At 41.2% G+C, this 23,742-nt stretch overlaps 3 protein-coding genes across 7 annotated transcripts in view; 2 read left to right on the top strand and 1 right to left on the bottom strand.

Annotated features, from left to right (window-relative positions):
- The first annotated feature begins 608 nt into the window (after positions 1 to 608).
- Positions 609 to 5,579, top strand: LOC111588293 (uncharacterized). 3 transcript variants are annotated; one of them, XM_055004864.1, is made up of 13 exons: positions 609 to 832; positions 920 to 1,044; positions 1,562 to 1,877; positions 1,985 to 2,067; positions 2,231 to 2,283; positions 2,455 to 2,494; positions 2,571 to 2,638; positions 2,738 to 2,827; positions 2,952 to 3,265; positions 3,417 to 3,595; positions 3,819 to 3,991; positions 4,377 to 4,591; positions 4,667 to 5,579. In XM_055004864.1, exons 1-13 carry the CDS (start codon positions 664 to 666, stop codon positions 4,897 to 4,899), a joined length of 2,058 nt encoding a protein of 685 aa, XP_054860839.1. In that variant the 5' UTR covers positions 609 to 663; the 3' UTR covers positions 4,900 to 5,579. The 3 variants fall into 3 exon arrangements, with proteins under 3 accessions (XP_054860839.1, XP_023154351.2, XP_023154350.2); XM_023298583.3 differs by having other exon boundaries at positions 610 to 832; positions 923 to 1,044; positions 4,664 to 5,579; XM_023298582.3 differs by having other exon boundaries at positions 610 to 832; positions 4,664 to 5,579.
- LOC111588294 (uncharacterized) lies at positions 5,453 to 7,411 on the bottom strand. 2 transcript variants are annotated; one of them, XM_023298585.3, is made up of 3 exons: positions 6,513 to 7,411; positions 5,892 to 6,076; positions 5,453 to 5,782 (listed from the first exon to the last, which is right to left on the bottom strand). In XM_023298585.3, exons 1-3 carry the CDS (start codon positions 7,358 to 7,360, stop codon positions 5,709 to 5,711), a joined length of 1,107 nt encoding a protein of 368 aa, XP_023154353.2. In that variant the 5' UTR covers positions 7,361 to 7,411; the 3' UTR covers positions 5,453 to 5,708. The 2 variants fall into 2 exon arrangements, with proteins under 2 accessions (XP_023154353.2, XP_023154352.2); XM_023298584.3 differs by having other exon boundaries at positions 5,858 to 6,076; positions 6,513 to 7,410.
- Positions 7,412 to 8,279: 868 nt separating this feature from the next.
- Positions 8,280 to 23,742, top strand: part of LOC111588296 (ras-related protein Rab-37-like) — a 31,894-nt gene continuing 16,431 nt past the window's right edge. Inside the window, exon 1 of one of the 2 annotated variants that reach the window (XM_035943067.2) lies at positions 8,280 to 8,625. In XM_035943067.2, coding sequence (XP_035798960.1) covers positions 8,476 to 8,625 — 150 coding nt within the window. In that variant the 5' untranslated portion in view covers positions 8,280 to 8,475. The remainder of the gene's footprint in view (positions 8,626 to 23,742) is intronic. The other variant, XM_023298588.3, reaches the window with a different exon arrangement.

Below are 23,742 nucleotides of genomic sequence, written 5' to 3'. Positions count from 1 at the left end.
ATGATTATCTCAACTTAATAAAAAGAACACAATCAAGAAAATTTTTGAAGAAGCTCATTTTATTATTGTTTAGCTAATTAGAAGGTGGTTGTTATTAAATTTGGACGGTAATTAGTTGACATTTTAGTGATATTCAGTCATTTTTTTATTCCCAAATTATTGTTTCCATAACAAATAATTATAAAATTTGTAAAGACATGATCATAATTAACAACAACAAAAAACATTAGTTTTCTTACTTTTAATGAAAATGTATGCAAGATATAGCCCATGGACTTCAAATGTCCCTCAATTATATATTGACTCATATATGCTTGGGATAAGTACGGTGGCCGAGAGGTGCAAACCAAATTTACATAATGCAAAACACTTTTACAAAGCTTGAGACACATTTACATTTAGGAAAACATTTTTACATATCATAAAACAAAATTTCTGAGTTCTGAAACAAATTTACATTTTAGAAAAAAATTTACAAGATGCAAAACACTTTTACAACCTCCAAGACAAATTTACAAGTGACGAAACACTTTTACAAATCCAAAAACACTTTTACAAACTCAATTTAACCGGAAAGGGAATGTCCCAACTCCGGTGTTGAACCGGAAGTGATAACGAGGAGCGGCTAATGCGACTTTTGGTTGTTGTTGATGGTGAGCCAAGATGGACAGCGAGCGGGTGATGTTTTGCCCGTTTTGTGGGGAACATATGAGCCGATTGACGCGGTTTTGTTTTTCGTGTGGTCGGTCTTTAGAGTGTTTAAATGGCGCAGATCAGACCGACAGAGCAGAAACACAGGAGACATCTCAACCATCGGTTAATGCTAAACAGGGTAAGTGTAGCATGTAGCGGTGTGAAAAGCGCTAATGGTTAGCGGCTGTCAATTTTCTGTTTTGAAACGTGGCTATATTAATTTCAGCAGAAAAATCGTGTCCATCATATAAGCATTTCCTGGAGTACAGAAGCTCAAAGTCAAAGGAGCGGCAGTCATGTAACTACAGGCCGCGTGGAAGACATCGGGCTAAACAACGAAATCATGTCCAGGTATGTTTACTGACAGCCTTAGCTTATCAATACTTTGTCTGACTCGAGATGACTCAGAAGTGGATCTGTATCATGTTAGATTTATTATAGAGAAGGAATTAAGTGTAACAGAAAAACTAAAACCTTTGACGCAGGCACCTGTGTATTTTTGAGCAATAGTTCTCAAACTGTTCAACTTCACATCAAGTACCACCTTGTAACACATCTGACCTTTGAAGTACCACCTCATTAATATATTTGACCTTCCAAGTACCACCAGGACTAAAAAAGAACCTTAGATTAAGCTAAAAATTCAGTCGAAACAGGGTGCAAACCATGTCTAAGCCAGAAAAGTGCCTTACTTAAACACGAGTACAGGATAAATCAAACTATCTATAATTAACATGGATACAGTCTAAAATTGCAAAACACTGTTTTAGAGCATATAGCTCAGACACATGTACCTGTTGTTAAATCTTTTATAAAATATATTATCCATGCCTAATATAATAAATTAACATTATGGTATTATTTTTAGATAAACATTGGGTTGATGATGCCACATGGAAATGATGGAACTGATTTCAAACCTGTAAGAGGGAAAAGTCTTCCGTTATTTGTTGACCCAGAGGTCGAAGCACCTGATCTTCTGAAACAAGCTGTGAAGAAAATGAGAACATTCAACAAGGACGTGCCAGAAGGACCATATGTCCTTTTGTATCCAGACTGCTCAGAGGTGGTCCATGTGCCAGGGTCAGAAAAAACGTTCAAACTGGCTGATTATAAAAAGGAACTAGGGAGGCCATACTGCAGGATCAACTTTTTCATTTGCCTTGAAACACATTTCAAAGGAGGTTAGTGGATCTCATGACTCAATGTTTTTTACATATTTTAGATTAGACTCTATGGAAGGACACATCTATGGTATCTACATGAATTGTTGATTTGTTGTTTTTTTCAGAAGTGGGAGATACCTCAGACTCTGATTCTGAAATTATCATCACATCAAGGAGCACAGCTGAATTTAATCAAGCTGACACTGTGGTACACCAATTTTTATCATTTTTTTTTCTCATACCTTTATTTGTATGAACATATTTATTGATTTATTTATGACAACAATGCCAACCTTTCACTGTTGGTATATACTGTATATGGTAAGGGAAGCAATTACAAATTGTTGATAAATTTATACGTTTCCTCTCAGGTTTTTGAACCACCAAACCAAAGTACTCCCAAACACAAAACTGAAGATAAAAGGTCAGTACACTTTGGCATCTGGCCTTTGTCAAGGAGCCAGATTTAATTAAAGATCCTTTATAGTGGTACTCAACCAGTTGGAATCATGGCTGTATTTGTTTACAGTCTTAGATTACTATGTAGGACAGTAATAAGTAATGTAATAATTTTATAATTTTAACTATGTTTCAGAAATGCACTACGACATTCAACAACAATTCAGCCTGGACTGGTAAGAGGGCAGACTGTGGGATTGACATTTGGTACTTTCAGTAGTGTTGTTTCAGACATTTTTAATTTGTTTTCAGATAGAAATATCTGATGCTGAGGATATGGATCCACCTGAAACTAATTCAGCTAAGACTTCTTGCTATGGGTAAGTAAAAATTATAGTGACACATACTTTTTGTTAAATTAATCAGGAAGAAGGTTGGTTGCAACATGTTTTAACATCAAAATTGCAATTTCCCATCAGTAAATACACGGACCTGTATGCACCAGGTGTTGAGGAAGATGACGAGGAGCTGGTTACAGTCACTGAGGAAATTTCCCAGCACACAGCAAGGTAAAATGAACTTTTGACTGTGGCATTCCAGTTTTTTTGTGCAATATTGGTGGTATTTAGAAAATTCTTCTAAAAGCATGCACTGTCTGGGATATCCGTTAATTAGATCACTTTATCATTACAGGGAGGAGATGAACATAACACTACCTGACGTTGTGGCAAATCTGTCACTTCCTATTGATCACAAAAATGTCTGCAGATTCAACATCTCAAGGGCTAATGTTTGGGATGGAGCAGTCAGAGGTTTCAAGCGTACAACATATTCTGAAACCTATGACATGCTTGTCAGATTTACTGATGATGCTGGTGTCTTTGAGGAGGGAATTGATACAGGTGGTCCAAGAAGAGAATTTTTAACTCTGCTAATGAAACACCTGAAAGACCGACCCATTTTTGATGGACCAGAAGGACATCGGTTCTTGGTCTACAATGCAAATGGTGTGCATAGTGTTAGATGTATACTATACTACATGGTTGGTTAATGATCATTAAATATGGACGGCTATCATATGGCACAAGCTTTTTCCTATTTTTCTTAAAATGGATTGTGTTTTCTGTGTTTAATTTTGCAAAATGTGCTCATTCACAGCTGTTAGGGAGGATGAATACTTCATGGCAGGAAAGATGATCGCAGTGTCAATTGTACATGGAGGTCCAGGACCCCATTTCCTGTCTGAAGATCTTGTACATTACCTTGCTGGCCAGCCTTCGTTCAAAGCTGCAGTTAGTTTAATAACTGATGAAGAAATAGGGAAAGCTTTGCGAGAGGTGAGAATAGCATAAAGCTACAGTGTGGTAGGATGGTGTTTTACATTGTTTCTGTAGTGTAGTTTAGTACACTTTTGCTTCCTATCATGCATACACAGATTTGGCTTCGTTTATTAGTTTTTGATAGGGTAGGGTTACCATGATGGGTATGTCACTGAATAAAAATATGTAAGAGAATACAGTCAGTTACTGGGATGCTTATGCTGTTTATTATGTCTTTCAGATTGAGAATGCTACTTCATTGGATGCTCTGCGGGAATGTATCCTGAGACACAGCACAATGTTACAAACAGCAGGCTGTCTGAGACATGTGGCTGCTCTGGGAGAGAAGAAAGAAGTTGTGGCAGACTACCTCAGATGGTATATTATTGACCGCAACTCATCTGTAATTGACAGGTCAGAACATATTTTTAATTGTCATTTTCTCTGTGATAATTTTGTTTGAAATTTCTCATGGCATGTATATCTGTTATCACTTAGTCAATGTAGTAACACAAGTCACACACAACTAGCCTTGTGTGTACATTTGAAGAGTTAATTTGCAAAAACAGCTTCTCTGATTTTGTTATTTTTTTTTTTTAGTTTCTACTGAGTCACATGCACTCAATGTCAGTTTGATTGATATTATTTCAAGTAAACAACAAAAAAACAAGTTTTCTAAAAAAAAAAGTGAACATTGAGTTATCGGTTTTTGCAAATTAACTCTTAATTTGTTTTGGAGGGATTGGAAGAGAACCTCTACAGCCACACAGCGGTGAAAGTGTTTGTGTTCACTTTGTAGATTCAAAGATGGTCTTACTACCCTTCAGTTTCTTAATGCACTACAACAACACCCTTCTTTGCTGTCCCCTGTCCTGTGCCACACTGCAAAGCCACTCACTGGCTTGGAACTTGAGAGACTCTTCAAACCTAACCTCAGCCCTTCAGGGAGTAACAGGAGACTAAAAGAAAGTCAAACTTTGGCCTACTGGGCAGACTACCTCCTTGATTGTGAAGGTTTGTATGTTTTTTGTAACTACCTGAAACACCACATTACCATGGTCTATCTGAACATTTTTTTCTTTACAGAAGGCAAGGCCTCTGTGTCTGTGGAGGATGTTTTGATGTTTGCAACTGGGCTGTCATCACTTCCCCCTTCTGGTTTGGAACCACTGCCTCAAATACAGTTCCTGGATGACTCTCCATTCCCGATGGCAAATACATGTTCAAACTTGCTAAAATTACCACTCCTTGATTCATACAGTATGTTTAAGTCACAAATGGACTTTGGAATTGAAAATAGTCCAGGATTTGGCTGTTTTTAAACCACATGACTAGATTACCTCTGGAGCAGTGTTTCTCAAACTTCTCACATCAAGTACCACCTCGTAACACATTTGACAAGCAAAGTACCACCTCATTAAATATATGACCTTCCAAGTACCACCAGGACTAAATCTGGAGAAAACCAGGTCCAAAAGGAATCTTAATTAAAGCTAAACTGGTCTGAATTTTGTGTGAAGTAGGTGTAAACTATGTCTGAACCAGAAAAGTGCCTAACTTAAACACATTACTAAACCAAACTAAATTATCTCTAATTAAAATGAATAAAGTAGATGCAGATGACCCTGAGTACCACCAGCAGCACACATACCACCGTTTGAGAAACACTGCTCTAGAGCTCAGACTTTAGAAATGTTTTGTTCTAAACTTGCTGTTGTTGGTGCACTTAAAGGTGCGGTTAGATCTCAATCGTTTTAGATCCATTATTTTTAAACTGTGGTCTGTTTATGAATCACTGTTATGTATTCAGATTAATTTTAGAATGAGAGGAGCATTTCAGGAGATTTTGTTCTCGAAAAAAATGTTAAAATGTAGTAACGGGGTATTACTTTGCTTTATTTTTTATTCATATATTTTCCGCTTTGAATTAATGAAGCCGTGACAAATTCAGACACGTTTGTGTACATGTTCTACCATTCCAATAAACATGTCTTCTTTCATAGCTCAGCAGTTTCTTTTAGTTTTAGATACAGTTCAGTTGCAGACTGCCAACACTCTGGCTTCTGTAAATGACTGTTCTCCATGGCCAAGTCCAAATACTCCTGCATGCTGGTGTCCCCACATGGAGCTCTTAACAGGCGAGCCTCAGGAAAGGCATCCAGTTCAGCCCGTTCAACTTTAAATCCACAGTCTCTGGAGCCAAACCTATGTTAAACATAAGACAAAATTAAAGATAAAAGGAAAACAAATACAAATTTCAATCTATCACCAAAGTATTACCTGTATGGTAAGTAGTAGAGCTCATTGGGCACACCTCCTGGACATGATGCTGTTCTTGAGGGGCGGATCCTGTGACTGTTCCACAGTCTCACACACTCATCCAAGTCCTTCTGGATAATATCACCAAAAGAATATCTCAGTAGACATTGATGCTCATGACTCCCGTTGAAGTATCCAGCATCTCTAAGGTCTGCAAATAGGTCCATCCAGAACTGAGACCTAGAGCAATCAGGAAAATATTTTAATTTTAAGTGTTTTAAGTGTTTTAAGTGTATTTGCAGTGTTTCCCATTAATAGAAGAAACTATAACGCCTCTCACCACACTATTTTTACCCCCATGGTCGAAATAAAAGCTAAACAATTAATGTTGAACATAAATTATATATATTTTTGCTTCTTGTCTTATCATAAACACATAAGGTAATTTATACTTATTTTAATAAGTATAACTTGCCTATACTTATGAAAACACTTCCTAATGATCAAATAGAAACAATAATATTTGATGATTTTACTCCAAAATTGATATTAGATAACAAAAATAAGGGTAACTTATATTCCCATAGTCTCAGTTAAATCTGTGGGAAACTCTACTTATGTTTAAATTAATAAAATAAAATGTTACATATAATATGACTTGAGGACGGTCACTTACCTTCCCTTTCTGAAGATGGACCACCAGGACTCAATCCTCTGGTTGTTTGTGGATGAGCCATACATGTGGCTGGATGCTCCAGAGAAGTAGTCATTGTGGTAGTGGCGTAGTGTGCTCTGAATTGCAGCCATGGTCCCGTTCTCAGTGCCACAGTCAGTCCTCAGTCTCATGGGAGTGACACCAAGGTTTCGCACACATGACAGAAAATAGTAAGCGATCACACTTGGGTCATTATTTGTCGGTCCACATGCAAGCCACATTACTTTACGGGAAAATCCATCGATACAGCCTGAAATAGCCAACCCGAATGGCTTAAGCTTGTCATAACCATCTGCATGCCACATGTAGTTTGGTCCCATGGAGTGGTAAGTTCTTCTGACAAACCTTCTGCGTGATCTCCTCTCACATCCCCGAGTATTCAGTTCCCGAAGCAAATTCATCACATGATCCCTCTTTACACGTAGATTGTGCTTTTGTTTAAGCACCTGGCACATCGTGCGGTAGCCAAATAACTGTCCAGGTCCACGAAGTTCCAGTTGGATGGCCCTCATTATGGCGTTTGTAGCGGAGTAATACTTTCTGCGATATAAACCAGCTTCATTCAGTTTGCTTTTCAGAGACCTCAAGCTGATTTGAAAACCGTGTAAACATGACATCATATCCACGATTACAGCGTACGAGTGTCCTTCATTGAAATATCTTATACACTGCTGAAGCATATCTACTCTGTCGGTCTGATCTGCGCCATTTAAACACTCTAAAGACCGACCACACGAAAAACAAAACCGCGTCAATCGGCTCATATGTTCCCCACAAAACGGGCAAAACATCACCCGCTCGCTGTCCATCTTGGCTCACCATCAACAACAACCAAAAGTCGCATTAGCCGCTCCTCGTTATCACTTCCGGTTCAACACCGGAGTTGGGACATTCCCTTTCCGGTTAAATTGAGTTTGTAAAAGTGTTTTTGGATTTGTAAAAGTGTTTCGTCACTTGTAAATTTGTCTTGGAGGTTGTAAAAGTGTTTTGCATCTTGTAAATTTTTTTCTAAAATGTAAATTTGTTTCAGAACTTGTAATTTTGTTTTATGATATGTAAAAATGTTTTCCTAAATGTAAATTTGTCTCAAGCTTTGTAAAAGTGTTTTGCATTATGTAAATTTGGTTTGCACCTCTCGGCCACCGTAGATAAGTGTCTCTCTGTGTCTTTTATGGCTGTGGTCTGTGAGGAGAGAAGGAGGGTGTTTGTGTTTCCTGTGTGCTTCTCTACAAACACTTCAGTTTCGGTGTGTTCCTCTTCCATACTGGTCCTCATCAACCTGCTATCAGATTGAGTCCAGATTTTGGGATCATCACTAAGGTGGTGCTGCATTTCCTTTATGTTGTGGTTTAAACTGTTGAATTCAAGTTCTGTGTGTTAGGTAGGGAGGCCAGAATATTCCCGTCGATGTAGGAGACATCCTGTTGTCTCCAAGAGAGCTGTGAGTGTTCCTTTAGTAGTAAACATCCGATCAGCAGATCATTTGGATGTGAGTTTTGGGTTAGTCGTCTTCTGAAATGGTTTCTTACCAAATTTACAGCTGCGGGAAGAAGTCTCTGGACTATCTATACACCCACGCATCAGTGGTTTCAAATGCACTTTAAGACAATACACTGTAGAAAAAAACATTTCAGTTATTTTTATTGGAGGGGTCAAGTCAAAAAAAATTGAGCTCCGTCCATCCTCCCTTCATTGATCTAGTGCGTGCGACATGCTGTGGGTGAAATCATGCTTGTTAAATGTTAGGTGATGCAGGCTGCAGCCCACAGTGATTCATTCTAAAGGAGGAGCTTCTGGAGCACTGAGACTGGCGTGGGAAGAAGCGGATGACCTAATAGAGCGTGCGCGGTTTGTCAGCTTTTTATCATCCTCCACCAGCATCCTCGATTCTGTTGGAGAAGCGCGGAGGAGAGAAGGCGGCACGATGGAGCGGATGGAGTCGATGGAGCCGATCTCCACGTACTATAAAACGGACTACCCGGAGATCCATCCCGAATCCGGATCCAGAGAGACCACCGAGAGCCAGGCAAAAACTCCCCCAGCTCCGACATATGACGAGGAGTTGGTGCACAAGGTAGGACTTTGTAAGGTAACAAAGATACAGCACCCAGGAACTGTGCCACAAAGCAGATTGTAGTTTCCAAACCAAAAATGCTCAACTCTGCGGAGGCTGGCGAATATTTTTTTTGTTTTTGTCCTCATTTCGGACTCTTGGTGGCACTGATCCCCGCATGGATGCAGTATGGATGCCCTAAACAGATCATTTCTTCTGATGATCTGTCAGCTTTTAGCTCTTCACAAGTGGCCTGTTGCTTCTTGCTGCTGCAGAGATTGAAGAAATCTTTCAGTGAGGTCACGTTCTGTTTTATATTCTACTAACTTCCTCTAACATCTGCAGATGTGCGTCTGTCATTACAATCAAACCTTTAAACATTTGTTTATACCTGTTATTAACATTTTGTCTTTTTAGACTTTAATTAAATTGTTTCTCCTTTTTGAAAAAACACACGAAAGTAAAAAGTAGTAAAAACATCAACTTAAAGACAGTTACACATAAAACCAACATAAATACAATCATTTATAATATTTTTCTCAGAAATGGCACAGCAACTCAATGATCCCTTCGTCAAATCCACTACAACAAACTGATGTAGACAAACTACAGTAACATTAGTATTTAAAAAAGGTTTCAAGATTTCTTTTAAGTTGAGGTGCTTTCATAACCACACAGCCTCAAGCAGTTGAGGCTACATTTGCTACATTAGTGTGCGAATTTAAAGTCCACGATGAATTAATCCACTGAATCCCTTCCGGTGCAGGCTTCTGACCTCGCTGTAGATGGAAGTGAAAGTCCCTTTAGGCTTCACTGAAATGTCACATTATATTATAAAGCTGTGCAGTTGGAACAGCTTCCCGGGCGCAGTGCCAGTCAAAACTCATTCTTTTTCTAGATCTTTCTGGGCTTCAGTCACAATGCCCTACTTCCCTGTTAAATATCATCCACTGAGCAAAATAATTGTATCAACAATTTTAAGAGAGAGAGGGAGATTATTGATTGCATTGCATTTAACACATTTGTTCTACTATTATACAACCTGCTGTTATGGAATTGCATTTAAAGGAGAGATGTAAAAGAATAATTGATTGTTGCTTAATGACTTTGTGTTATTAGTGAGTTTAGCGTCAACTGAGCTATTCTGAAGGCTAATGGTCTATGAGATATGGGCTCCCTAATGCAACCATATCCACTTTGACCAGCTGCCTTTAATTGCCTTTTGCCTTCAAGCAACGTGCGTGTGTGTGTGTGTGTGTGTGTGTGTGTGTGTGTGTGTGTGTGTGTGTGTGTGTGTGTGTGTGTGTGTGTGTGTGTGTGTGTGCGTGTGTGTGTGTTTACTCATGTCGTGGGGACATAAATCTGTTCATACAGCCATGCCGTAGAGACTTGCTTCCCTGTTCGGGACAAGTCCCCATTATGTAAATAATTAATTTAAGGGTAAAGACTTGCTTGGACTGTTACAATCTTGGGAGTGAGGACAGTTTTGGAAATTGCGATTTTGGTGTGTCCTCATTTTTGGCACTGTCGCCTCACAGCTAGAAGATTCCTGGTTTGTGTCCCAGCCCAGTGGGTTTTTACCGAGTACTCCAGCTTACTCCCACAGTCCAAAAAAAATGCTGAGGTTATTTGGTGATTGTCAGTTGTCTGTAGGTGTGAATGTGTATGTACTTGTCTGTCTCTCTGTGTAGCCCTGTGATAGACTGGTGACCTGTCCAGGACATCCCCAATACCCTATGTCAGCTGGCATAGACTCCAGTCCCCTGCGACCCTAATGACGATTAAGCGGTGTATAGAAAATAGATGGATGATTTGTTAGGGTAATAACCCTTTCCACCTGGGAGGTACCCATATCTATTTTAAAACACCACCCACCACCACCTTTTGAAAGTAAAAGAGCGTGGCACATTCAGTGAAGAAGCCAGTTGGTACCACTGTGACTCAAATGAATCTAGTATTTGATGTGCATCATTTCTCTTGCATTAAATTTGATAGAATTTTTGGAAAAGTTCATTAACATCAGTGTGACTGATTTGGTGTTACAAGGCTGTTCCAATCTTTAGTTTTGATAAGGCAGAAGTAAAAATGTAAATTTTTGTTAAATTCTGGCCTGGTGATGGCTAGACTTACTGTATTTCAAAGTTCTCCCCGGTGTCCCTTATCCATGCAACCCAAGGATGTTCATTTTGGCCTTACACCTGGGAACATTTCTTAGGTTGAACTTTAGAAGGAGAAAAAAGGGCTCAACAGATTAAGGCTTGGTTTTAGGGGTCAGGTTAGAATCTGGTTCTAAGGAATGTCATATGACAATCAGTGTCTTAACAAAGATGGAGAGAGTACAAACATGCACTTGTGTCTATGCACACACATACACACACACAATATTATGAGAAAAGCAGGTGTGCTGCTAAGGGGAAAATTATAGCAATACTAGCTGTCGTTTCCTTCAAAAATCAGCATAATTTCAAGTGAACAGCAGACCAATTTATCCATGTTGGCCTTCTTGTTCCCAGTAGTCATGCATTTATTTATTTATTGGTATTATCTTTTACAGTGATTCTTTTCTGTGTTTCCTTTCCTTCACTCTTCCCCACCTTTTTTTTGTCCCTGAGGCACCAGGATCACACAACAGAAACAGAGGCTTTTTGAGTGCTCTTTTGGTTAGGCCAGTGGAGCTGAAATGACTAGATGAAGCTCTAAGGAGAAACTGTATTGTGGCTATTTTTTTCCCTTCATTCTACTATCATGGTGACGCAAAGCTCTGGAGAATTTTCATGAAAATCAATGTAATATTGCTTTTGTGCCATACAGTTGAATATCTGCTGGGTTTTTCTAACCTTATCTTACACAAATCTTTAAAGGATAAGATAACATATTTGTCTTACTCCCAATAAATCCTATCAAGACCCAAACACGGTTCATTAGTACATCTCTTAGTACTTTTCAGCTTCCCTACTCTCTCTGTGGCTTACAGCTGCTAGTCAACCTTTTTAAAACTGCAATTCTAAAAACAATTATGTGAATTTTATATTATACGACTCTGTGTAATGTGAAAAACACTTCTCATAATGGTAAACCCTAGAGAATTTTTACCCGACGTTGCAGTTCACCTCAGTCATACAAAGCATTTGAGTGCCTTTCAGCACACTGATTTGGTTTTGCAGCACACAAACTCTACTTCTGTCAACACTGTTTCCAGTTGGCAGCTACTTTCAACCAAAAAATCTAACAAACCCACTGCACATACCTGCCAAAGAACAAACTGTAAACAGACCCAGTTTGCAACAAGATGGTGGAGCACTTCGCACCATCTTAAGAGACAAATATTTTTTCAGGATTTGATGGAGACCAAAGCAAAGTTATAAAGACAGTGACTATATAGCTTTGAGTTGAAACTCAACTCCAAATGAAAGTGTGACTGCACAAACATGTACCAGCAAATAAATGTAAAGGAAATTAAGACTATGAGCAAGCTAACATGGATGTAAATCATCAATTTGCAACATGCTTAAAGAATCCACTGTGCAAATATGGTTCACTGATGTGTTTTTAATAGATTTTGGACAACAATGTACCTCTATGACTCTGGAGAATAAGATGTTGTCTATCAGGCTTCGATATATACTCGATACTTGTTATGGATCCACAGATAATGCTCAAATGTAGTGTAAGAGGCACAATGAACAAGCATAAGGCAAGATAAAAAAAAATAGTTATTGTACAGCGAAAGTACTACAGAACATGGACTACAACTAGAAGCGTTGTCCTACGCTTTGTAGGACTACAACAGGAAGTGATGCGAAGGTCACAAATGCAATAAATGGCAAAATGCACTCAGAATACTGGAGCCCTCTAGAGGGCAGGTAGAATAACCATAACCATCCATCTATTATCTATACACCGCTTAATCCTCACGAGGGGGCTGGAGCCTATCCCACCTGATATAGGATGAAGGCAGGGGACACCCCGGACAGGTCACCAGTCTATTGCTGGGATACACTTAAGGACAAACAACCAAACACGTTCACAGTCACACCTACGGACAATTTAGAATCACCAATTAACCTCAGCATGTTTTTGGACTGTGGGAGGAAGGCAGAGTAACCGTAGAGAACCCATGTTGCAAAGGGAGAACATGCAAACTCCACGCAGAAAGATCCCAGGCGCCCTAACCGGGACGCAAACCAGGCGATCTTCTAGCTGCGAGGCAATGGTGCTAACCAATGCGCCACCTTGCAGTCTTAACCATAGGGTAATACAAAATACAACAAGGATTAAACTAACCCACGAGAGGTAAGACTTAGGTAGGAAAGCAGAAGCTGCTATGAACAAGATGATAAAGCAGGAGGACTGAACAACTAATCGGCAAGGCTAGATGTTCCAAAAACAGGATGCACTACAAGGTCTGGCTTAGAGACTAAACAGGAAACTTAGCTGACATCAAAAGCTGAGAGGGGGGTACAAGAGGCTGTGGCAGGGGATCGGTTGCGTTTGGAGTGTGGCTTGGCGGAGGTGGCAGGTGCTGCAGATGTTGGCCCAATCAGCATGGTGGAGGATTCCGGCCGACGAGGGACGGGGTTGCAGATGGATCCAGGAGTCAGAGCGTAGGAATCCGGGTGTGGGCACGAGCAGGCAGGAGTCCAGATGTGACTGTTTGACAATTCAGCATCAAGTGGTCTGTAGAGTCTGTCTTTATGGGAGAAGAGATAGTAGACTTGATTACTTCCAAGTCCTGCTGATTGGATTGGCTGCACCTACCTGCCAGCACCACACACACCTGAGGAGAGAGAGGAAGGGAAGCGGAACAGAGAAACTGCCGCTACCTACAGCCAGAAGTGGAGGGCGTAACAACACTTGCTAGTAGATGGGTGGATTATTTCATGGCATTTGTAAGCAAAATATTGAATATTGTCAAATTCATCTGTTCTATGCATTGTGGTATTTTATTTAAAATTTTAGAGTTTATCAGCGCTAATATGCATCTGGTTTTTCTATTATATATTGATATCAAGATGTAAAATGACGTATGCCATGGTAGAAAAATATGTGTACATTACCCAACACAGATTGACACTTCTGTAAATTTAATTTCAGCCATCAGGTTGACCTTTAATATTTGGTTCTGTGCCTTAAACAGAGACAGAGACAAACCTCATTTTCCAGTCAAGTGGTGATCTGCAGAACTGTATGACTCCAGATTCACATAATGTTACTCCAACTTTCCATTCATTAAAGGGATAATCCATGTTTATTACCACAGTGGCTTCCAGGACAGCTCATATCAAAGCTTACTTCTTAGTAAGAAAAACTGCGCTCAGACAGGAAGAAAGGCACTTAATCTGTTTGTGAGGTCTGGAGATGAGTAAAATCTAATTTTCTCCCCTTCTATCTCTGTGTATCTATCTTGCCACAACACATACACACAATAAACTATGTAGTGTCTAATTCATGAACTTCTGCGGTGCTTTTGTCTTATTGCCTCCAACATCCAGAGGGTTTTTATGAGAGCCTCACTTCCCAGTTAACCTCTGTTACCATGGAAACGGTGTCACACCCCTGTCCCGCCACTCATAAATTCACATTATAATCATGTGTGCATCATTGTGTGTAATATTAAGAGTATGGTTGTTTCACCTTGTTACTTCTATTTGCACATATGTTGCTATGATTGACATCCTGAAAACAGGTAACAACTGTCATTAAGGGTCTCTGGACACATCATCAGTGTCCAGATAGCTAATTACTTTGAAACCCCACCTCTCCTCCTTTTAGCCAGAGTCATCTTGAGGCTATCTCTGCTGTTTTGGTGATACTGCCGATGCCTCTTCCCCTCTCCTCACCCTCAGTATCTAACTAGCTGAAGGGTCTGGCCAAAGACCGTGATAGATTAGGGTAAAAGTGCCCTGATAAGAGCTGCGAGGGGCATGGGCTGACAGGGACTATGAGATTTTAAAAAAATCTTGAAACTCCTTAATAAAAGACAAAATGGTTTGTAAAAGACCCACTAAAATCATATATACAGGGTTGACTGGGCGAGCGGGAACTTCATTTGTTCTGTTAGGGGTAAGGGTTTGCAAATCCTCTGCATCCTTCCTCCAGTCGGACACACCCTGCTATCAATCCAAGCTGCCGGCAGTCGCTGATTGGTCCTGCATACTTGGAGAGCTTCCCTTCGAAGGACTCTTCCAAGCGATCTTGCAACGGAACTGTCAGTCCATTAGCACAGCTTGTTTAGTGGCCTCAGACACAACATCTGGTCACAGGGTGGTTGCTGAGATCTGGTTGGGGAAAATGAGTTGTTATTGGAGGTCCACTATCAACTACCAGTTACATGCAGATGTTGCTTTAGTGGGTTTTGATAGATCCCCAACGCTGACAAAGGTGATGGCCTGTTTGGATGGTCAGGACTGTTTTGCCCTATCAATTCCTCTGCTGATGGCTTTAGTGATGGTTTTCAGGACTTGACTGTGCCTCCAACATCTTGGTGTGGCTTGGCTTTCCAAGCTCCCTGCTGTTTCATTCCCTCCAATTTGCAGGCTCTCATCTCACGCCACTGCTGTTCTCACTTCCTCCTGGATTAAGCCTTGACGCACCCTTGCCTCTACTTCCTGAACAGCTTCTTCTGCGATCTACATCCTGCCAGTCCTCACTTGAATCCCTGCTTTTTCCACTTTCAGATCACTAGAGTGCCTGTACTGTATCACCTCTCTGACTCTTTTTACCTTGAATGATTTCTCTGAGGTTTTGAAGGAGATGCAGTTAACAGCCCCAGCCATTTCCTCGTGTGCTTGGTGACCCTTTTCTCTAAGGTTTCCACAGTTGTGTTTGGGACTGCATAGATAAGGAGAGACCATAAAACTCTTGGGAGAATGCTGGGCTGATCCAGCCAGGCTTTGAATTTACCAGGAAGGCCTGGATTGATGTGTTGTGGAAGATGGATGAAGTGTCTGATTCTGTTGGGCACATGATATTTGGCCAGTGAGAGTTTTACCATCTTGTGGGGAATGGAGCCATATGCACTGACAGGTTGCCTTTGTTCTCTCTGGCCACCTTAATGAGCTAAGTCACTGCATCTGTGTGCTCCAGACCACCTGGCAACCATGTAATGCCACTGTGCTGGACTGATGTGTCGATGATCTTTGACACAAAATAGGGAGGTGAAGTAGAATTGTTCTCTCTGGGAGGAGTTTTTCTCCTTTCTTAAAATACACATCAGCTGGATCAAATCAATGTGTTCTTCTTCACCTGCCTCCTTGTAGTGGAACTTCAGTGCTTTGATCTCCCGCCTGATGTTATGGATCTTCACCACTCTATGATTTCTTAAGTAAGACGCCCTCGGTTCTCCAAACCATTCAACTACAATACTGACAAAGTTAGTTGCCATTGCCTTCAGAATTTGGTTGACATCTTTATCAAATTACTTCCACTCCACACCTGAAGTCATTTAAAAGTAAACGCCATAGTTTGTGAGTGTTTCATAAGCTATATTGTAGCTTTAAAATAAAATATAAATGCATACTTTCGAGGAAAAAAAATCTGCAGATAGCTTAAATTATTAGTATCAAGTGCAGAATTTTTCCTAATTTTGTAACAGTTTTTATTGTGGTTAGTTTAAAGGAACCATATGATAAACATGTTTTTTGATAGTCTTTGCACATCATTTTTTGAGATGTCCTCTAAAAATTGATTTCTTCTTATTCTATCTAATTTTGTTTTGTGTAATTGTGATAATGAAGTAAAAAATAGCATGAAAAATGCAAATCACTGGGAATATGAAAATATAAAAGCATAATAAAACCTTTGTTAATTAGTGGAGCTGCTGTTGAGCAATAACCCAAATGCTGAGTGTAATTTTAAAGTTCACTTTTAAAATGGAAAATTTCCTTTAATCTTTAACCACCATGTGTCTATGGAGCTGCACTGAAACCCAACGACAACTGACAAAATTTTAGGTTTTGTCTAATAATGTTGATGCACCATAGGGTTTTTTGTGGTTGTTGAGCATTAGCTAGTGAACTGCACCCAAAATTTGCTGAGGATTTATTGGAATTTCTGTTGCAAGTCAGTAAAACCTTCAAGGGGTTACATGCTTCATTGCTAACATCTTCAAAATTACCACATTGCTTATTTGAGTACCTAGGAGCTGGTTGCAAGCAGACATTTTGTAGATATGGTGCTTATAAGGCTAATTTTTACTGGAAATATCTTTTCCTGTAAACATTAATGTCGGCACTGCTGTTGCCGCTTTTAAATGAGCAATGGCACCATCTTGACTAATCTGTGCACATTACTCCTGTATAAATATTCTGGTCTTTGTAATTTTGGTATTTGTTAAAAAAAAAAAAAAAAAATCAGTCTTTCAGTCTACTATCTTTCATGCATTTTATTCAAACTGTTATGAGTGGCAGAAGACCTGAAGAGAGCTAGTTGCTGGCCTTTGCTAAAATGCTAAAAACAAGCTGTTTTTACCTTTAAAAAACAGATTTTATTGTGTCGACCAGTAATTGTACTACTGATCCTATGAGTCTACTCTTCTAATCATCTGAAGGATGGAAAGGGGTAAGTACTGTGCAGTTTAGTGCATGTAAATTTAACAACGGAAGGCTTTAGAATCTCTTTTTGTAAGTGTTTTGTAGCTACTTTATATCCAAACACTGTTCTATTGTTTAATAGGTACATAGAAACCTTTTAAATAGAGACAGGGCTGAGCCATGTTCAAGTCAAGCACGGAACATTTTATTGTCCTCCCCCCAGCAACATACCTGGGCACAAAGGTTCCTACCCAGCCTGATACTACATCCCCCTTTCTTATAAGGAACAAAACATTGTGTACAAATGATGTCTTTGTTTCACAAGCTGGCATTGTAGAAACATTTTCAATTACACATATCAACAGTGTATTAATAACATTGATGAACATTTTTGTTTCTCTTTAAGACATTAACTTTTTTTTTCTTTTAATATTATTTAACGGGATGACCTTTTTATAAAACATCTTAAAACAAACAAGGGAGTGGGGTAGACTGCCCAAACCCTAGAGTGGGAGTAAGGATTATTCTGCCCCAAATCACATCCACTCATGTAACATAGTTCTTTAGATACTCTGGTGTTTTTCTGATGCGAGCTGGATAACGTCTTCCAGACTCTGAAGACTGCTGGTTTGAGTTGGGGAGATTCGCAGGTGAGACCGGTTCATTCACAGTCTCTGCAGTGTTGTTCTCGGAAGGGATATCCGGGACGGTGATGTGCGGCGCAGGACCAACAGGTGTGCGTGAAAGATGGTGCCTGTTTCTTCTCAAATTGCCGCCTGATGTTTCGATGATGTATGATCTGGGTGTTTCGGCTTTAGACACCACAGTTCCTCTCTGCTGCATGTCCTTGACCCACACATGGTCTCCAGGTTGCAAGATGGGCATGTTGTGAGCTCTGTGTCGTTTGTCAAAGTTCAGTTTTTGTTTCTGCCTGTAACTCTGTTCTCTCATCTTCACCTTTTCCAAGTCAGCTCCGTTTGGATCGAGCTGTGAAGGAATGACAGGAACAGTAGTGCGTATCTTACGTCCCATTAGCAGTTCTGTTGGACTGTAACCATTTGCCAACGGTGAGGCACGATAAGCCATCAAAGCTAAGTAGGGATCACTAGACTTCTTAAGCAAGCTTTTGATAGTCCTTATTGCCCGCTCCACCTCGCCATTACTCTGTGGGAAAAGCGGACTAGATGTGATATGTGAAAAACCCCACATCTGTGCAAACTTTTGGAAAGCTTCAGATGCAAACTGCGGACCATTGTCTGAGCGTACCACTTCAGGTATGCCGTGTCTAGCAAAAATAGACTTACAGTGGTCAATAACAGCTTCTGAAGTTGTGCTTGAAAGTTTGGCTACCTCAAAAAATCTTGAGAAATAGTCTACAATAGCGAGATACTGATTTTTACCAAACTGAAACAGATCTGCACCTATTGTACACCATGGTCTAGAAGGAAAGTCTGTTCCTAACATAGTCTCCTTGTTGTGAACTCGCTCACGTGCGCATATGTCACACTTTTCAATGAGTTGCGTAAGATCTTTACTTAGACCTGGCCACCAAACAGATTGTTTAGCACGTTCTCTGCACTTTGTAATGCCTAAGTGGCCCTCGTGAAGTTTGTTCAGAATGTCACCTCTGAGTGTTGTAGGTATGACAAGTCTACATCTTAGTAACAACAACCCATTTTGAACAGTTAGTTCACCTGCAAAAGGTAAGTATGGCTGAAAAGTCTTTTCTACTGAAAACTTGTCCGGCCAACCTTTGACACAAAACTCCTTGAGCTGGTGCAGGATTTCATCATTGTCCTGGTGAGTCTGTATTTCTTTAAGTCTCTTTTCAGTTACAGGGAGGCTGGCTACGATGGCGTCGGCATAAAGGTCGATCTCCTCCTCGCGTAGTCGCTCCTCTGAACAAGCAAGTGGTGCTCTTGATAGCACATCAGCTGTGGCAATTTCTTTGCCTGCCACATGTGATATGGTGAATGAAAATCTCATGAGACGCATTTTTAAACGTTGGATACGTGGAGGTAGTTCATCCAGATTTCTCGAGCCAAGCAGTGGGACTAGAGGTTTGTGATCAGTCTGAATGTGAAAGTCTTTTCCAATCAGAAACTCGGCAAACCGCTCACAAGCCCACGTTGTGGCTAGCGCTTCTTTCTCGATTTGCGCATAGCGCTGTTCTGTGGTGCTCAGTGCTCGTGATGCGTATGCCACTGGTTTCCAGTCTGTACTGCTTGTTTTTTGCAAAAGAACAGCACCCAGTCCATATGAAGATGAATCTGCTGAGACTAGCGTGTCTGCAGAGGGATCATACAGACCTAGTCCTGGGGGTGTTGTCAAGTCCTGTTTGATGCTTTCAAAAGCCTGCATCTGCTGCGGTCCCCATGACCACGTTTGATTTCCTCAAGAGATCTCTGAGCGGACGCGTTTTCTCTGCTAAGTGTGGCAAAAACTTCCCCAAGTGATTCGCCATTCTCAAGAAACGCCTCACTTCCAAAACGTTGGTTGGTTCTTTCATACCTGTTACTGCACTGACCTTATCTGGGTCTGGGCTGACTCCAGATGCTTGAATTATCTGACCAAGGAATTTGATTTTAGTCTTTGAAAATTCACATTTGTCATTCAGTGTTACTCCTGCATCTCGTAGACGTGTGAGAGCTGTCCTCAGTCTTTCATCATGCTCTTTTTGATTTGCTCCCCAGATGAGAACATCATCCATTTGACACACGACTCCTTCTAAACCCTCCAGAATCTGCTGCATGCGTTTCTGGAAGTGTTCTGGTGCTGAGGAAAGTCCAAAACACAGATGATTGTAGCAATAGCGACCGAAGGGAGTGATGAAGGTCGTGAGCAGAGCTGATTCTTTGGAAAGAGGAATCTGCCAGAAACCTGCATTGGCATCTAGCTTTGAAAATATCTTGGCGCCTGAAAGCTGTCCAAGAGTATTCTCCACAGAAGGTAGCTGGTGTCTCTCTCTTAGGACCGATTTGTTGAGTTGAGTGAGGTCAGAACATATTCTCACTTTTTCCTGCTTGCGTTTGGGAACCACCACCATAGGCGCACACCATTCTGTTGGCTGCTCCACCTTGGAGATGACTCCTTGTTGCTCCATGCAGTTCAGTTCCTCTTTAACCTTTGGGAGTAGAGGGAGAGAGATGCGTCGTGGAGTTGAAACGGAGAAGGGTATTGCTCCGGGTTTCAGTACAATGTTGTATTCTCCTTTCATTGTCCCTAGCCCTGTGAAAAGCTCAGGATATTCATGTTTGATAGTCTTTTGAGTCCAGAGTAGCTGTATCAAGCCTAGCTACTACTTGTAGTGCAGTGGCTGCCTGTCTGCTCAGTAAAGCTGTACTCAATCCTTCAACAACATAAATGTCTTCATTTATGCTCTTGTCTTTTCTTTTGAGAGATGCGGTAAACTTGCCTTTGACCTTTAATGGTGACCTGCCTGGTCCCATCAGAACTTTCCTAGTTTGACTTAGTTCACTGAATTGTCCTTTCTCATACATGTTTATTGGTACTGCTGTCACATCAGCGCCTGTGTCAATTTTAAACACAGCATTGAAGTTGTCAACTTTAACTTCTGTCATCCATGGTTCTGAAGAATCACTAGAAAGTGAGCCCAGAAATGCAATTTCCTCTGATGAAGAATCTTGGTTTATCATTTCCACATTGACTTCATGCATTTTCTTAGACCTGCACACTCTAGCAAAATGTCCTTTCTTTTTGCAATTATTGCATGTAACATCTCTGGCTGGACACTGCTGAAATGCGTGACCTTTTGCGTCACCACATCTTGTGCAAGGTTTGTCTCTTTTAAGGCTTTGCTTGTGCTGCATTTTCATTTGCTTGAATTTGGCGCCCCCTTGTGGCTTCATGTGTACACTGTCCAGTTGAGTGTTCACAACGTCTCCCTTGAAATTACTTTTCAACATTTCTTGTTGTTTCTTGACCATTTCACTTTGTTTTGCTTTTATTACTGCTTTTTCAAGTGTTAGTTCTGGATCCATTTGCAACTGTTCTGATAAACGTTTGTCTCTGAGTCCTACTACGAGTCTGTCTCGGACCATTTCATCATGTAATGCTCCATATCCACAATGTTCTGCTAAGCAATGCAGCGCGGTGATGAAGCTGTCAGCCGACTCGCCCATCTCTTGCTGTCGCTGATTAAACTTAGCTCTTTCAAATATTACATTTCTCCGAGCTATGAAGTGAGCATCTAGCCTCTGTTTGACTGTATTGTACTCATTCGCTTGGTCTGGGGTGAGGTGTAGAGACACTACAATGTCCTCAGCTTCTTCCCCCATACTGTATATGAGAGCATTTACTTGGTTTTCCTCCTCTTGGGATTCCAAACCTGATGCGATCCGGAACCTCTCAAAGCGTTTTATCCACTTGGTCCAGTCTTCTGCCTTGAATGAAAACTTTTCTGGTGGCTTTACTTGATACTGCGCCATGTTTAGCCTTGTTTACAGTGCCGTGACTAGCTCGTTTGCCGTTAGCTCCCGCCTAGCCGTGCTATGCTAGCTGCCGTCGACTGGAGATATTTTTAGCTCTTTCAGTCTTTTGCGCTGGTAACTTACGGTAGAGCAGATGTCTTTTCTTTGTGTCGCATATTAGCTGAACTTCTGACACCATGTTCTATTGTTTAATAGGTACATAGAAACCTTTTGAATAGAGACGGGGCTGAGCCATGTTCAAGTCAAGCACGGAACATTTTATTGTCCTCCCCCCAGCAACATACCTGGGCACAAAGGTTCCTACCCAGCCTGATACTACAAACACTGCAGGGCATAAATCTATAAATCTGCCTTCAGTTGTTTTGGGCCTTTACAGAATTTTTTGGCTTTTTTATTTTTGTCCTTTGTAGATTTTAGTATTATGGATATTTTAATCCTTACAGAGACTTGGTTTGAGGCAATGGATTGCTTCTCTCTAGTGTTGCTTTGTCCAACTACCTATTGACTGCCCTAAGAGCCACAGGTTGTGGTAGGGTATTGTAGTTGTATGTAATGTACAGCCTCTCTCTACAGAGTGCATTTTAGAGACACAATGCTTAACAGAATTTACAGGCAATGCCTGAGTAAAGTTGCTGTAAAAAAAATCTGAAGATGATGGTTAAGGTACACATATTTTATCCTCAACAGATAACAGATAAAAATCCTCCTAAATGCAGAGATCAAAAGTAGGCTACAAAATGTGTAACTGTTGAGAAAAGCTTCTCCAACTACTCACCTCTAATCATTCCGTCTCATTTCTCCTACCTCTTTGATCCTTGATCATTCATGAAGCATTAAGATAGACCTAAATTACAGCTGAACCGCTGCATGGTTTCATTGACTCTCCTGTCCTGTCTTCTTATCAATCTATCTGGCACCACCATAGTCAACTTTACAGAGATTATGTTTAAGCATGGACATTTATGTGACATTTATGTATGTGAAGAAGTGGTCTGACGAGGCCACTGAGGCGCTGCAGGACTGCTTTGAGACCACAGACTGGGATGTGCTGTGTGGTCCACACGGGGAGGACATTGATGCACTGACAGACACTGTTACGGACTATATCAACTTCTGTGCAGAGAACATCGTACCGACCAGGAAAGTACGGTGTTTCTCTAACAGCAAACCCTGGGTGTCCCTGGAACTGAAGGCCCTGCTGAAGGAGAAGAGGAGGGTCTTTGGATCTGGGGACAAAGAGGAGCTGAGGAGGGTGCAGAAGGAGATAAAGAAGAAGATCAAGGCGGACAAGGCCAGCTACAGGACCAAGATGGAATCTCACCTGCAGGACAATAACACAAGGGAGGTCTGGAGAGACCTGAGATCCATCTCTGGTTACAGCAGAGGCCATGAGAGGGGAGCTGCAGCAGGAGGCCAGGAGTGGGCCAATGAGCTGAATCTGTTCTTTAACAGATTCGACTCTGCTCCCACTCCTCCCCCCTCTCATCAAAGCACCGACCAGCCAGCTCCTTCTTCACACCTCAGCTCTCTACCACCAACACCACCAACAGCACCCCTCCTCCCATCCCCGTCTTCTACCACCTCCGGACTCCGCATACAGCCCCATCACCCCTCCTCGTCTCACCCCCCACCCCCACCATCACCCCTCCTCCTGCCACCCTCCCCCTGCCTCTCCATAACAGCTGATCAGGTGAGAAGTGAACTTAAAAAGATCAAGACCAGGAAAGCTGCAGGTCCTGATGGAATCAGCTCCAGACTCCTTAGAGACTGTGCAGACCAGCTCTGTCAGGTGCTGCTGCACATCTTTAACCTGAGCCTGAGTCTGGAGAGGGTTCCTCTGTTATGGAAGACTTCCTGCCTGGTTCCTGTCTCTAAGACCAGGAACCCCAGGGAGCCTAACCACTTCAGACCTGTGGCCCTCACTTCTCACCTGATGAAGACCATGGAGAGGATCGTCCTCAAGAACCTCCGTCCCCAGGTGAGCCAGTATCTGGATCCACTGCAGTTCGCCTACCAACCGAACATTGGAGTGGATGATGCAGTGGTCTACCTGCTGCACAGATCACTGACTCACCTGGAGAAACCCAGCAGCACTGTGAGGGTCATGTTCTTTGACTTCTCCAGTGCTTTCAACACCATCCAGCCTTCTCTGCTTA

The sequence above is a fragment of the Amphiprion ocellaris genome, chromosome 18, assembly GCF_022539595.1.
Source record: "Amphiprion ocellaris isolate individual 3 ecotype Okinawa chromosome 18, ASM2253959v1, whole genome shotgun sequence".
Lineage (NCBI taxonomy): Eukaryota > Metazoa > Chordata > Actinopteri > Pomacentridae > Amphiprion > Amphiprion ocellaris.
The sequence above is the reverse complement of the archived record's forward strand: the minus strand, read 5'-3'. Positions and strand labels throughout refer to the sequence as shown.